This window comes from Bos grunniens, chromosome 26 (genome assembly GCF_055505025.1).
Source record: "Bos grunniens cultivar Pamir isolate PY7600 chromosome 26, Bosgru_T2T1.0, whole genome shotgun sequence".
Lineage (NCBI taxonomy): Eukaryota > Metazoa > Chordata > Mammalia > Artiodactyla > Bovidae > Bos > Bos grunniens.
The window spans coordinates 46243703-46260339 of record NC_141190.1 but is presented as its reverse complement, the minus strand read 5'-3'; the positions used below and the strand labels follow the sequence as shown (position 1 = coordinate 46260339).

Here is a 16637-nt window from a genome sequence, read left to right as displayed (position 1 = left end):
TCACTGGGGCATACCTGGAGGAGAGGCAGACAGTGAGCATGTGGGGTGGAGCAGAGAACAGAAGCAGAAGACACCGGCCACAGGTCCAAGGGTCGGCTCACGGGGAGGAGGACATGGGGAAGTGTGATGGCCAAGAGGGCTCCGCGAAGCGCCTGCAGAGAATGTCTGGGGACGGCTGTGGGCAGGTGAAAGGGGCCATCTGATGTGCAGACAGAAGCTTCTAGACTAAATATATGTTGAAACTTCCACGCGGATTCCATGTGTTTCCTGAAGTTAATTATGATCTGAATCTTCTCTTGCCTCCCCCTTTACTGAGATGTAAAATGCTAACCTGAATCTAGAAGGTGGGTGTCAGTGGTGGCTTCAGTTCTGAGGAGTTGACAGCAGGGAGCTCAGAGTGGTCACATCAAGCCACCCTGAATGACACCAGGAAGGTATGGACCAGGCTGACCTCCTGACTCACTCCTAACTGAAGTGGTGGCTTCAGTTCTGAGGAGATGACAGCAGGGAGCTCAGAGCGGTCACATCAAGCCACCCTGAATGACACCGGGAAGGCATGGACCAGGCTGACCTCCTGACTCACTCCTAACTGAAGTGGTGGCTTCAGTTCTGAGGAGGTGACAGCAGGGAGCTCAGATCAGTCACATCAAGCCACCCTGAACGACACGGGGAAGGCATGGACCAGGCTGATCTCCTGACTCACAAATGGGTGCCTGTAGATCACCTCCTAGATCAAAGCAGCCAACCAGGACCACCCAGGGGAACAAAGTTTAACCCCCAAGAAAGGCTTTTTTCATAATTCCTCTACGTGAGATGACTCACAATTGTACTTCCATTTCCACAGAGCAAAACTTAGAAAGTTAAAAACTACAGAAAAACAGGATCCCATGATGGGAATTCTTAACTTTGGGAAGCTGAGAAAGTACCTATTGCGAAAGAACAAAATACAAAATTAGCAGAAGGGTGGCAACATGTCACACAACACTCAGTCATCTGTCTTGCAGATGTAAGCCTTGCATCAGCGCACAAACGTCACTGAATTCACCGTGTCTTATAATAAAACACCTACCAAAGGAAGGACTTCCAAGTCTACAGTTACTAAATGTCTTGACATCCAGGGAGGTGGGCAGACACAAGTCAAGCCCAATCAAAGTTAATAATCTAACAGTATATTTAGAAACCTAAAAGAATTTCTGGGCTCAAAAATCTAAAAGAATTTCTGGGCTTCCTGTCATTTGTATCTATTCTTAGACTCCCAGCCTCTGTTTTTTCCGAAATGCCACAGGATTTAGGAGTAAATGTACCAAACACACGGTTAATTTTAACCTCAGAACAATAAGGCAGCTTTAGGCAATAAGTTGGGCTTCCCTGGTGGCTCAGATGGTAAAGAATCTGTCCACAATGTAGGAGACCTGGGTTTAATCCCTGGGATAGGAAGATTCTATGAAGAAGGAAATGGCAAACCACTCCAGTATTCCTGCCTGGAGAATTCCATGGACAGAGGAGCCTGGCGGGCTACTGTCCATGGGGTCGCCAAAAAGTCATAGACAACTGAGCGACTTTCACTTTCAGGCAGTAAGTTGCCAAAATAATTAAGCCACAACTTGAAAATAGGCACAATGCAGCTTTCTCTGTGGACCACCAGCTCTACATCACGAGAGAAATGATGCCAAGGGACCACAGCTCCTCCAGACAGCAGCATCACCTCTGAGATGAAAGGATTGTTATGACTCCTCACGTTAAGTGACACCGGTTCCCCTGGTCACAGCAATGCAACACACACCTGAGCGCATGGACATCTTTGTTCGAGACTTAAAAGCTGGGAAACCACTTTCCCACAACAGTTTTAAGACAATAGCCATAAGGATGTTTTCTGAAATGACACATTAAAAGAACATTCAAAGAGGAACGTGAGAACACAGCAGGCTTCAGGAAGCAGTGGAACGAAAGCTACGAGTTAATCATTTGGAAGACTCTTGTCCTCAGAAGGAATCAGCATGGGCAACACATGCAGACTACATGGCTTCTTCTGCAGCAAGTCAGCCACATGGAAATTTCCAGAAAGGGGGATGCTAGGGAGTGTGTGGGCTCTGGCTTGATCTGTGGGCTTCCCCCATGCCCTGCCCCCTGGCACCTCTACCCCTAACATGTCCTGAAGACCACCCAGACCCCACCTTTGGGATAAAGGCATCTTGATACCACAGAGGACCACAGGGCAAGAACAGATAATGAGGTGATGAGAAGAGCAGGACCACGGGAAGGCTGGATCCTGACTCACTGGAGGACAAAGATGTACCACTATGGGCACAGTTTCGCCTGAGGTCTGGCAGATGCCTGGGGCCCCTACAGCCTCAGCCTCCCACTCCCGCTCAGATACTGAGATGCCCTGACAACAGACACAAAAACACTGTTCTCATCCACTTCCCCACCCTTCCATGAGGAAACTGAGACCCTTTCCCCAAGGAGAGACAAAGAGCAATGGCAGGGACTTCCCTGGCGGTCCAGTGGTTAAGACTCCACGCTTCAACTGCAGGGGGCATGCATTCGATCCCTGGTTGAGGAACTAAGATCCCACATGCTGAGCCACGCAGGCAAATTTTAAACAATCAAATTTAATTAAAGAAAAAAAAAAACAAGAGCAATGGTAGCAAAATTTAAGAGCAGCTACAGAGAAAACAAAGAGAATCCCATTACAGGCACCACGATTACGGTCATGGCAAAGCCACTCCTGGGAAGTCCAGGTTTTGTAGGACGCGCAGTCCCTGCTTTCCTGGGCCCGCGGGGAACCCCGCGTCTAAGAGCGGCCCGCACGCAGTCGGCGCTGCCGCACCCGAGGGCCTACCTTCACCCGGACGGTCTGGTCCGACACGCTGCTCATCATGTCGCTGATGGACCGGAAGAGCTGCAGCAGGGACTCCACGAAATCGGCCTCTCCTTTGTTCTCATAGAGCCTGCAAAGGAACACACGGATCTGTGGGCCGGGCACAGGCACACGGCCGCTTCCTGCTCCCGCATCCACAGACGCTAGAGGTGCCGCTGGGCTGGTAAGGTAGACCGGGACAGAACGTCCTCAGCGTCCACGGAACACGGCAGAGGACTGGGCAGTGAGGGCGTGGTCTGGACCACGCAGCCAGGAAGGTCTGCCTCCGTGCTGAAGAAGCTGATCTTCAGTCACTCTATTTATTGTCTTTTGTCTACATTCTACAAGTCTGAAAACCAGAGAAATGTAGTAAAAAGGGAGGGAAGGAGAGAAAGGGGAAGGAGGAGAGATAGGAAGGAAGAAGGGAGAAATCCAGCTTTAATGTTGCCCCGCAGAGATCTCATTATTAACATCTCAGCGTATATTCTGCGCGTGTTTCTTAAACCCATGTCAAATAACAGACTATCACAAAGACAACAAGTTTACCGTGATTTCAGAATCATTCAAAAATGACACTGTAAGAATAAATGCAAAAAATTACTTGATCTCAGAGTAATGATACTATATTATCATTGAATGATATTCTTTCATCATAGAATTGGTGGTTCTGGGAAAACATTCAAAAGGTAGAACATATTCAATAAATGGATAATAAAGAAGTTGTACATTGGTTCCATGCATGCAAATACATGTTGCTAATTGTAAATAAGTTTCATCTATAAATAATTTATTAGCAGATACTTCAAGCTGCCGTGTTACTAAAAACCAACACATTTGCATTTTAAAATGCTGCAACGCAGATGTTTTATTAATATAGACTAGCTTTCTGCCTAATTAAAAGTATACCATACCTGAAAACTTGTGTACAATGGAAAATTTTGTAAACTAAGTGATAATTAATTACCCTAGAGGTAATCTTATATTTAAATGAGTTCCATTGTAAGGAAACAAAGTCTGTCTAAAATGGGGAATTGCAAACTAGTGTATCTGTTTTGCAAAAAACTTTCAAAGAGGGGCTTGTATAAACAGTACCCAACAATGACACTTATGAACTCATGAATTTCTGCCTGCTGGTAAAATTAAGCACAGTTTGACAGACTGGTGCAAATACTTGGGGAGGTTTCTAGCATATACTCAGCCATTCTCCTCCACCCCCTCTGCCCCAGTATATCTGCCAATTCCTAAGGCTCAATGGGGCTGGGGACTGAAAACCAAACTGAAAATATCTGTAAAGCAAAGTAGAGTTTTTATCAGTCTCCAGAGATAAAGAACTCAGTTTGAAAAATGCCAGGGAGAAGGGCCCAGATAACACAGCAGACTCTCAGTTGAAAGCCCTGGAAAACCAAAGGAAAACTGCATAAGACTGAGGCTTACAAAGGCTACACACAGCCTCTGTAGCCTAAGAGTTCAGTCCACTTTCTCTGCCTAGAAAAGATCAGTCCTCTCTAGAAGAAGATCACATCACCTGGGGCTTTGACAGTTGTATATGTTCACAGTGCCATATTCAAACAAGCTATTAAACACAGCAAAATACCATGTGGCCAAATCAAAGAAGGAAAAGACAACAGAAACAGATACCCAGGTGGTCAAGATACTGTAGTTAGCAAGTAGTTACATCTTGTCATAAGAATGTCAAAATAAATATAAGCATTATAGCATTATGCTGCAAAACAGAAAAGATGGAAAACATAGAAAACTGGAAATATGGAAAATAGAGAGATGGAGAAAACAGAAGGCAAGATAAAAAAATTCTTGTAGAAAAATGAATGTATAAAAAAAGATGAAAATTCTGAAACGAAAATACAATATCTAAAATAAAGAATTCATTATATGGGTAAAATTGAGATTAGACATTATTAGAAACAGAATCAGTGAAATGGAAGACAATCAACAGGAAAATAAACAGAAGAGAAAGAAAACCTAGAAACGTGTGCTAAGATACGTAGGACATATTGAAGAGCTCAGATACATGTAACTGAAGTTACAGAAGAAAATGACAGGTACAATGTGACAAATGAAACATTAGAAGCGATAATGGCCATGAATTTGTTGAAACTAATATAAGCGACAATCCAAAATTCAAGAAACTCTCAGAATCCAACGTAGGGTAGATAAAAAGCAAATCATTCCTAAGCAATCCATAGTAAAATTGCTAATAACCACAGAAAAAAAAGAGAAAGATGGCAAACATAGCTAGAAAACAGTTGTTAAAGACACCAATAGCTTCAAAGATGTAGCAGTAAGTCTGAAAGTTGACTTCTCACCAGAAATGATGGAAACCAAAAGAGAAAATAACACCTACAAGGAGAAAACAGCTGTCAATCTAGAATTCTCTATTAAATGAAAACATCCTTCAAAAACAAAAATGAAACTAACAATTTTCATAAAAAAAAAACCCTGCATCAGACTTATACCAAAAGAAACGCTACATGATTCCTCTACACTGAAGGAAAATAATTCTATAGAGAAACATAAAACTAAAAGAAAGATCGAAAAACAACGATAAGTATAAAACATACCGAATGAATGCCGACTATACAAAACAATAACAGCAATGCTTTATGAAGTTTAGGGTATTTGTAGACTTGAAATGCATGACAATAATAACACAAGAGAGAGAAAATGGGACGAGGAAAAGAACATTTTGATTGGTACTAAAGAAGGCAGAAAAAAGCATAATATAGATGAGCAAAACAAAATTAATAGAAAGACAATTGATATAAACTTAATATGTTACCTGAGTGTATTAATAGTAAATTAAAAGGATTTTTACACTGGATAAAAAAAAAAAAAAACAGCTCTATATTGTGTATAAGAGACACACCTTAAATATAAGAACACAGGAAGGCTGAAAGTAAAAGAATGGGAAATGGTATTCTGCGAAAATACTAACCAAAAGATAAAGGGAACCTTTTCACATTAAGCAGTAAGTTCACAACAAAGAGATCACAGTTCTAAATCTGCATGCCCCCAATAATACAGCTTCAAAATCTACAAGGTACAATTCATGGGTCTTTCTTATATTTAATATTCCACTAGGAATCCCTCAAGAATGAAAACTTAATTATTAATTCCTCTGCTGCCAACCACCATTTAAAAGATATATGTGGTAGTATTTTACAGCAAGCACTTTGGAGCCCCTTTCTGTAAGGAAGGCGAGGTCTCTAGAGACGAATAAACCAAGAGTCCCTTGTTCACCCACACTGAGGTGGGTAAGAGGAAAGGACTCAGAGGGCGACTGGTAAATACACAGACAAAGCCTAGTCATCATACCTTGCTCTATTTAAACGTTAAGTATCCGTTAACAAGGAACAGCTTGACCTTTGTTTATTAACCACATCCTACAATTGTGGCCGAGGAAATGATAGCAAAATGACAGGTCTACAACTTATTCATGATCAATGACTAACTATTCAGGAAGCTAACACCAGGTGAGATAGGCAGCAGGCAGCAATAACCAGCTTCAGTGACTGGATTCAGACAGCCTCGTGCAGGCCGAGTCTGCTTTCCGGCTTTCCAGCTAATGTGATCCACCCACACAGGAAGCACAGACAAGCCAAACCAGCGGAGAAGTGCCCCTGGCTGTCAGGAGTCTCTCCGTGGCTTCCCCAAGAACCAAATGTCTTCGGACCAGAGTTTTAAAAATGCTGTTCTCATCTCTAAACAAACAAACAAAGTATGGATTTGTATAGTGAGAAAGCAAGTGGGGTGACAAGGATTAGTTTCAGTATCTTCATCTCCAATGTTTCACCCCTTCCTTCTCCAGAAGAGTAATTACTGTCAATTAACGTGGAATTTTACAAAGCTACTACATTATGTGAAAGCACAGCATACCTGTTTGAAAGGAGAAGAAAAACAAAAGACCTCCGAAGTTTATTTCAAATGCAAATAGAAGAACACACTTGATTCCAGCTGTGAGCACAATTGTTTTTCTCTCAAGGTAATAGATGCTTTGCAGGTAAGAAAACGGGAACCTGAGTTTGCTTTCTCCCTCACCCCTGAAAAAACCATGCGTCAGAGTTGCTCAGAACTTGTTAGGAATCAAACATCCCGGAAAACTGGGCGGGACACAGGACGGCTTTTCCCCTAAACAGTATATACACAATAGGAATGTTATTTCATGTCAATGTAATGAAGACAATGAAGACTACCAAAATGGGTCTCAGGGTGGAGGGTATTTGAGGACAGGAAACAATTGAGAGACTTTAGCCCCATGTCTGTGATTTCAACATCCTGGTTTCTTTTTTCCTATCATAGATTCTTCTCAGAAATCTCAGACTACAGATTGAAATTTAAGCACTATCATATTTATACAATGCAACTACAACTGTGTTCTAGGCTCTGAGAGGAACATATGTCCTTGTCTGCCCTCAAGAATCATAAAGGCGGCCAAGATACACATTTAAGAAACTAGAGAGAAACTAAGGTCAATATACTTTAAAAGTCTGGGACAGTCAGGGCTCCAAAGCCCATTAGGCTCTTGGAAAGGAAGGATTCTGGTGGGACAGTGTCTGGTGAGATGAGGTCAGGGATATCAGGACAAGGATCCTGGAAGGTTCGTGAAGTCTTCTGGCAACTGCTCTGCTGGCCTTCTCAACTCTTGGCACTTTTTGTCCTGAACGGCCTCAGCTCTTCACAAACACATGAACCCAGCAGAGAGACTCAGCTGGGGATCAAGCCTGGCTCCCCCAACTCCAGGAAAAAGGCTGGCACCAGGACCATGGTCTCTGCCAACACCGAGTGGCCAAGGGCCAAAACAAAGGCATTCCTAAGGCTGTCCAGACATAAAGCACTGCCGAGGCCACAGGCAAGGGTCTGTTCAGTATTCCGCTCCATTTCCATGACACAATAGGACTGAATCACCCTTGTGCAACACTTAGGGCTCAGTGGCTCAAAGTCAAAGAGAGAGTGGAGACCGGAGTCTCACAGAGTGACCCCAAAACTAACGAGGAAGAAATGTCAGGGGCCTAATTACATGGGATTTACAAAGCTGGGACTTGGGCTTCCCAGGTGGCGCAGTGGTAAAGAATCCCTGTGCCAATGCAGGAGATGCAGGTTCGATCCCTGCGTCGGGAAGATCCTCTGGAACAAGAAATGCAACCCACTCCACTATTATTACCTGGAAAATTCCACAGACAGAGGACCCTGGTGGGCTACAGTCCAGGGGGTTGCAAAGAGTTGGACACTTCTGTACCCACTGCACTGCGTTACTAACCTGAGATAAGTTAGGGATATTACGCTGGAAGGTAACAGGAATTCCTGATTAAAGGTATGAGAAAGAGTGTCAATGCCCATTCAATATATACTTCTCCTTCACTACTTTACTAAAGGAAATCTGATTTTGTTGAAAAGTGAAGTCATTCAGTCGTGTCTGACTCTTTGCGACCCCATGGGCTGGAGCCTACCAGGCTCCTCTGTCCATGGGATTCTCCAGGCAAGAGTACTGGAGTGGGTTGCCATTTCCTTCTCCAGGGGATCTTCCTGACCCAGGGATCGAACCCAGGTCTCCTGCATTGTGAGCAGACGCTTTACCATCTGAGCCACCAGCATCAATAAATTTTTTCCCATCTCCCTTGCATCTAGGATGGTCATGTGACACAGTCTGGCCAATAGGAGGGAAGCACATGACCCACTGTAGGCAGTGGGGACAATGTTCCTTAAGGAAAGTAACTGAAAGAGCTGTTGACATCCACCTTCCCTTCCCTGCAGCCTGCAGTGAGGTCTTGACACCAGGAGGAGCAGGAGCCACTTTGGGGCCATGAGACAGACAGAGATTCCTAAGGACAGTGGGGCAGAGAGATAGAAGGAGCCAAGGATGAAATAAGTAAGCAGAGACCAAGTGCACAAACTCCAGACTCTTCCTCTGGGTTCCACGCCATGTGGGGGAAACAAGCGAACCTCATCTGTTTCTGTAACATGTAGCCAGTCATACTGCTAGCCCCGAGAAGATCAATCAAACTCAGTGCTATTTACAAGACCATGGTCCCAAGATCGCACGCCATTTGTATTTTCAGGCTGAAAGAGATTAAGGAGAAACAGAGAGAAACAATTTGCCACTGGTCCACTTGGGTGACCCCAATCTTTTCTAAGCAGCATTATTTTGTAAAAGATTATAGCATTTACAACAATAGCAGGAACACACTGACCTTGAACATACCTTTCTTTTCATTATTAATCTCTGAATGAGAAGGAAAATCAGCAGTGTGTTTGAAAAGGAGATGCCGGGCATCAATGAATCCCTGACCCAGGGCCATACTGATCACAAATTGTACATGATGAAAATTTTTTCACATAAAACATGACATAATCCACACCACCTGATTGTTCCACTCTTTCAAGTTCATCCTTTCACCTTAGTGTCGATGTTATTTTAGAGTAATCAAAGACTTAAAATTAGTGGGACACATATAAAAGCAAAATTTTGTCTGACTCTTCTGCAACCCCATGGACCGTAGCCCACCAGGCTCTACCATCCATGGAATTCTCCAGGCAAGAATACTGGAGTGGGTAGCCATTCCCTTCTCCAGGGGATCTTCCCAACCCAAGGATCAGACCTGGGTCTCCTGCATTGCAGGCAGATTCTTTACCATCTGAGCCACCAGGGAAGCCTCTAAATAAAAGCAAGACCAGATCAGATCAGTCACTCAGTCGTGTCCGACTCTTTGCGACCCCATGAATAGCAGCACGCCAGGCCTCCCTGTCCATCACCAACTCCCAGAGTTCACTCAGACTCACATCCATCGAGTCAGTGATGCCATCCAGCCATCTCATCCTCTGTCGTCCCCTTCTCCTCATGCCCCCAATCCTTCCCAGCATCAGAGTCTTTTCCAATGAGTCAACTCTTTGCATGAGGTGGCCAAAGGACTGGAGTTTCAGCTTTAGCATCATTCCTTCCAAAGAAATCCCAGGACTGATCTCCTTCAGAATGGACTGGTTGGATCTCCTTGCAGTCCAAGGGACTCTCAAGAGTCTTCTCCAACACGACACTTCAAAAGCATCAATTCTTTGGCGCTCAGCCTTCTTCACAGTCCAACTCTCACATCCATACATGACCACAGAAAAAACCATAGCCTTGACTAGATGGACCTTTGTTGGCAAAGTAATGTCTCTGCTTTTTAATATGCTATCTAGGTTGGTCATAACTTTCCTTCCAAGGAGTAAGCGTCTTTTAATTTCATGGCTGCAGTCACCATCTGCAGTGATTTTGGAGCCCAGAAAAATAAAGTCAGCCCTGTTTCCACTGTTTCCCCATCTATTTCCCATGAAGTGATGGGACCGGATGCCATGATCTTCATTTTCTGAATGTTGAGCTTTAAGCCAACTTTTTCACTCTCCACTTTCACTTTCATTAAGAGGCTTTTGAGTTCCTCTTCACTTTCTGCCATAAGGGTGGTGTCATCTGCATATCTGAGGTTATTGATATTTCTCCTGGCAATCTTGATTCCAGCTTGTGTTTCTTCCAGCCCAGCATTTCTCATGATGTACTCTGCATATAAGTAAAATAAGCAGGGTGACAATATACAGCCTTGACGAACTCCTTTTCCTATTTGGAACCAGTCTGTTGTTCCATGTCCAGTTCTAACTGTTGCTTCCTGACCTGCATACAAATTTCTCAAGAGGCAGATCAGGTGGTCTGGTATCCCCATCTCTTTCAGAATTTTCCACAGTTTATTGTGATCCACACAGTCAAAGGCTTTGGCATAGTCAATAAAGCAGAAATAGATGCTTTTCTGGAACTCTCTTGCTTTTTCCATGATCCAGCAGATGTTGGAAATTTGATCTCTGGTTCCTCTGCCTTTTCTAAAACCGTGAAGTTCATGGTTCACATACTGCTGAAGCCTGGCTTGGAGAATTTTGAGCATTACTTTACTAGCGTGTGAGATGAGTGCAATTGTGTGGTAGTTTGAGCATTCTTTGGCATTGCCTTTCTTTGGGATTGGAATGAAAACTGATCTTTTCCAATCCTGTAGCCACTGCTGAGTTTTCCAAATTTGCTGGCATATTGAGTGCAGCACTTTCACAGCATCATCTTTTAGGATTTGGAATAGCTCAACTGGAATTCCATCATCTCCACTAGCTTTGTTCGTAGTGATGCTTTCTAAGGCCCACTTGACTTCACATTCCAGGATGTCTGGCTCTAGGTCAGTGATCACACCATCGTGATTATCTAGGTCGTGAAGATCTTTTTTGTACAGTTCTTCTGTGTATTCTTGCCATCTCTTCTTAATATCTTCTGCTTCTGTTAGGTCTCTACCATGGGCTTCCAAAAAGTTCCTTTTTGTAGAAGCAATTTTACTGAAAAATATGATAAAATACAGAGAAAAAAAAACACCCTACTTTCTTAGTCATCTTTCACACCTTGACAGTGAGAAAATCATCAACAGGTTTCACCCTGACAAAAACAGAAAGCTTAGTGACCCTCATCAAGATTCACACCTATCCATGATAAGCAAAGTAAAAGAGTGTATTCTTCAGTCAAGGAGCAGAGCATGACGGCCTCAAAGCACGGGTCTGAACTCACAGGACCTGTAGAGTGACCACAACACAGGCCATCCTTGTCCAGTAACACAGGGGCTGTGGCCACTGATCAGTGGAGGGCACCACCCCGTTTGTGACTCTTACAGCTCTACACACAGTCTCCTGCTCCTCTGGCTTACGTGCCCCACAGGGTACACAAGACTGATTCGTGAATACCTCCCCTCTCTCCCTGGCTGTTCTGGAAAGCCAACTTCAGGCCAACAAAATGAAGAGTCAATAAGGAGGTACCGACTTGGGTCCACACTCCCTCAATTCCCCATATTCACTGATACGTTTCAAGAGGGCTGTGCTTTTAAAGGTGACATGTACTCTGTGAATCAGAGGGACACTGATTCTTAAACTCCGTCTCTGTGTTTCGGACTCACACAAGAACATCACCCTCCCATAACTGACAAGGAGCAGCATCACCCACTGTAGGGCACCCTAAGCAGGAGCCTCCGCAAACAGCAGCAGCGGGAGTCGGCTTCAACGCCCCAGCGTCCCATCTACCCCTGCTTCTCCTCTCTGCATTCAGAGCTAAACGTTGTGGACCGACTGAAACCTCATTTATTTTAGCCCCATTCTTTCATCTATAGATATCTAGGAAAAAACACTAATGTTCTCTATAAAATGATGAAGTCATTATTTTAAAGTGGATCGGAAATACCCCAATCCACTTTAAAGTTTGAAAACAACTCATAAATTTGCCCAGATAATCCATGAAACACATCCCTAAGTTAAAACACTGAATGTCCATGCACAAGGCCATTTCGTGTATAGGAACCTCTCTCTAGAAACAAAACATGATTCTAGTTGAAGGAAAGAGGGCGGAAGCCCCACCATCTTCCCAGGTGAGTTAATTTACCTTGCTGTTTATTATTGTTGATGTGGCTTGTTTTAATTTTGTGTGTTCTTCAAGGGGTTTTTTTCCTCTGTAAAATAACACTGAAAAGAACTGTAGAACTCTGGGTGTTCAGTCTGTACTGTGTCGGACAAAATGCCAGTGCTTTCAGGAGACAATGTTTGACTCACAGGCATACAGTTCAGACTCAGGGCTCAAGACTCAAACTCAGAGAGCTTGCCTTTTACTCCACTGGGGAGCAGTTAGGGTGAGCGTGGACAGCTCCAGCCCAGAATTGCTGTCTGTTAACTGCCATGTTCTGCTAGACCGCAGGGAAAGGAAAGGGAGGAGGAGAGAGAGGCAAAGAAGAACGAGGCAGGGGAAGGGAGAAGACGCAGGAAGGAAGGAAGGAAGGAAGAAAAGGGTCTCCTCCCAGCCCTCTGGAGAGCTGGCACGGGGACACGCACTGGTTGAACAGGATCCGGGAACGCACGATGAACTTGAAGATGTACTCTAAAGCCTTCATGGCTTTATACAGCTGGTCGCTTATTCCCGGCTTCTCGGCATTGTCCACATAGTTCCGCAAAACTTTCGTCAGCTTCCTGTTTGGAACGGAAACACACATCAACAAATTCAGACGACTACAGTATCTCATTTCTTAACTGGGGCAGAAATATACAAGTGGATATTTGGGTTCTTTTTAGCTGGGTTCACAAATTATCAGTATGTGCATATTTGTGAAATGTATTCGAAACAGATTAAAAGTGACCTATAAAACAACTCTCAGAGGAGTGAGATCTGAGCATTTAACAAGCATTTTCTAAGTTTTAGATGTCCTCCTAAGCATTTAAGAGTATTATATAATTTATTCTCCACAGCAACACTGTATGACAAGTGTTCAGTTTTACCCCTAATTTGCAGATGGAGAAGCCCAGGACTCGGTGGGTGATCTAGCATTCCAATGCTCAACAACAAAATCAAAAGGGTTTTCTTTACAGACATATCTGTTTTCATAATGCTCTTTTTTTTCAATTGAGTGCTATTTTCAAATGATAGAGGCAGTAAGGGTAATAATCAGTTTTTAATTCTGTCCAAATGTCTACATTTTCTACCTCTATGCATGTACGCTCAGTCATGTCTGACTCTTCATGACCCCATGGACAGTAGTATGCCAGGCTCCTCTGTCCATGGGATTTCCCAGGCAAGAATACTGGAGTGGATTGCCATTTCCTCCTACAGGTGATCTTCCCAACCCAGAGACTGAACTCACATCTCCTGCATTGGCAGACAGGTTCTCTACCACGGAGCCAACTACTGGCCCATAAACTAATAATCTTCAAGTCAAGCCTTTTAAATCATAAAGGAATAATTAAATAACTTCAGTGTATTTTCAGCTTGTGGTGCATTTGGCTACACTGTAACTTCAAAAACTAGCAACATATGTAAAACTTGTATGACAACAACCAACAAAATTACCCCCAAACCAAACGTCTCCACCCCCTAACTTTTTCGGTAATCAACAAGAATTCCTTCTGGCTTTTAAATATTCATAAAAAACAACAAAATCCTGCCAAGGTACTGACAGCTCTTCTCGTTAAGTTAGGAGCCAGTGTGCACCAGCTTGTTATTTGAGATTAGTACAAGTCACTCATAAGAGCAACTGAAACTTGGCTCGTGGATGACCTCGGAAGAACCTAAGAGAAACGATTTTACTGATAAATCACAATAAAAAGGCTGTGGGGCGACTGAGTGGATGTGAAATCATTTCTAACACTGATCAAGATGAAGAACTCAAGAAACCTCACAATGCTGTCACAGGAGCCTTCCTGGCAGTGTGTCCTGAAGAAGTGAGGCCAGAAAGATCCCCTCCCGTTAGGTTCCCCTGGTCCCGACCTTGGGAAGGTATCTACCCTTACAAGTCTTGTGATGGTTCTCGAGGCCTGGCAGAGCCTCTCAAGTCCTGGCATAAAAGCTGTTTCACCCAGTTTAACAACATACTTTCCCAAACTGACAGCCCCACACACCCTGTTCTCTTAAACCCTACTGATAGCCCAAGAAATATACATTTCATCTGGAGAAGGGAATGACTACCCACTCCAGTATTCTCGCCCAGAGAATCCCATGGATAAGAGGAGCCTGGTGGGCTACAGTCCATGGGGTCGCAAAGAGTCAGACATGACTGACCGACTGACGCTTTCACTTTTCACATTCATTCCATAGAAACAGATTTTGGAAATCCTTCCAAAAGTTCAGTCAAAGGAAAGAACAAAAAGAAGGAAAGCATGGCCCAGAATCAGAAAATAAATCAGGAAGTCACAGGACCCGAATCCACACCCGTCACACCACTTGTAACTATAGAAAGACCAAACTGCTCGGCCCCAGGTGAGAGGACCAGACCAATGGGGCATCGGTTCAGTGAGGAGGAGGCCCGAACCAGCTCCGGGAAAGGCAGGTCTGTGCACAGAAGGAGCACGTCCTGCTGGTTTTGGGGAAGAACCGTCCCAAAGGCTGACGCCTCCCTCCCTCCTGGCTTGGACCAGCCCCGGTCACTCTGCCCCGTGAACCACCCATACAGCAAGCACCTGCTCTGTGACTTAGAAAGCTAAGAAGTAACACCCATTGCCTCTAGTCTTCGTTAATTTCTTCTCAGAGTTGTTTGCAAAGAAAGGCTCCAGATCTCAACATTTATCAAAGGAAAGAGGTAAAGAAACTGCCTGGATGGGAATCTAATCTAAGCCTCCGCCCACCTCCCCCCCAAGCAGGGGAGGGGAGAGACTGTTTGTGATGATGCTTGGTACTAGAATGTCCCCTGGGCTGGAGAACGCTGCAAACACTTCATTAGGGCAGAGGCAGCCTTCCTGATTGCGTTAGAACTGCGTGAACCTCAATTATCTCCTCTGGCATTTCAAGGCGAAATGCTCAGATTCCAACGGCTGAAGAACCACTTGGGGTTGCTGGTTAGTCAAAACAAGATAAGAACACTTATTTTCCGAAATTAAAAATTTTTCTGCAGATGACAGACTGGACGAGAGGATACGGATTCTTGGCTCCATCCTGTTGTAACTTAACAGTAAGATGGTACTTTCTGTGTCTTCCATGGACTAACCTGCCCAATGCTCCCCAGGTATGCTTCCCTCTTTGAGAATAAGGGCAAGGGGACGCCAGAAAGAGGACCTGGCCTGCAGCACGGTGACCTTGCCACTGTTCTGACTTTCTAAAATGAAAGTAAAAACTCTAATCTGAGAACAGTTGTTGGGCCCAGTTTCAGTAAAGGAGGATGGTGGCGGTGACACAGCAGGAGGTCACATGGGACCCAGAGCAGCATTCAGGCCCCCCCCCGAACCCTGCACTGACTCCTTTTGGTTGCTATAGCGAGATGGTGCCACCCGACCAGCAGTCTGCAGGTCTGAAGTGCGGGCCAACTGGGCTTCTCCACAGAGAGAACTGAAGGTCTTAAACAAAGGTTGATTAGCCAGCAAGCAGCAAGCTTGTCACAGCTTGCCCTGTGTGCCTGAGGACACCCCTGCTTCCTGGCCACGTGGGGCTCCACCAGCAGCCCTACAATAAACAAGCACTACTGAAGATACAGAAGAGTCCGAGACCCAGGGACAGGCCCGCTGACCTTGAGTTCCTGCAGCCAGGGACAACAGGTTCTGACCTAAGTAGGGGCAAGACACAGATGGGAACTTCGATTCAAGTTCCTGGCCCTAAAAGGGAATCATTTCTAAGGAATCTAAGTGAAATGTTCTTTAAAATATTAAACCTTTCTTTTTCACTGCAGCTAACACAGAAAACAGTCTGAATCAGTGCCAATAAATCCCACTGTGAGAGAACGAGGAACTCGCCCTAATAATTCTAATAATAACGGAATATAACTACTGCTTGGTGCTAAGTGCCACGGATTATTCCAAACACTTGACACGTTAAGAACTTATTAAAATTCTCAAGAAAACCTACAACCGTGCTGTTGTGCAGATAAGAAGGCTGAAGCTCAGAGACGCGAAGCAACCTAAGTTTGCAAGTGACCGTGGTAACACAAGCCGTGGCAGCAAGTCCCAGGGCTGTGGCCTTGACACCAGGCTCCACACCTTCCCCTGGGAGCCCGACTCCCAGGGACCCAAGACGGGGCCAGGTAGGGAGCAGCTAGGTGAGTGCAGAACAGCTGGGTGGGGAGTCAGAATCCTAGTTAGTCAGAGCTGAAGCTTCTGGAACAGAGGAGAGGAACTCTTTAAAGAGCAAAAAGAATCTGAAAAGGAATATATGTATATATTATACACACACACATAACTGAATCACTCTGCTGTAAACCTGAAACTAACACCACCTTTCAAATCAATGCCACTTCAATAAAAACAACTA

General features: G+C 44.4%; 1 protein-coding gene across 9 annotated transcripts in view; it reads right to left on the bottom strand.

Moving 5' to 3' along the window:
* DOCK1 (dedicator of cytokinesis 1) overlaps window positions 1-16637 on the bottom strand; it is a 562075-nt gene that overhangs the window by 428295 nt on the left and 117143 nt on the right. For all 9 annotated transcript variants that reach the window (XM_086377709.1, XM_086377710.1, XM_086377711.1 and 6 more), the window contains exons 22-23: window positions 12746-12880; window positions 2843-2951 (exon numbers count right to left, since the gene is read on the bottom strand). In XM_086377709.1, coding sequence (XP_086233835.1) covers window positions 2843-2951; window positions 12746-12880 — 244 coding nt within the window. The remainder of the gene's footprint in view (window positions 1-2842; window positions 2952-12745; window positions 12881-16637) is intronic.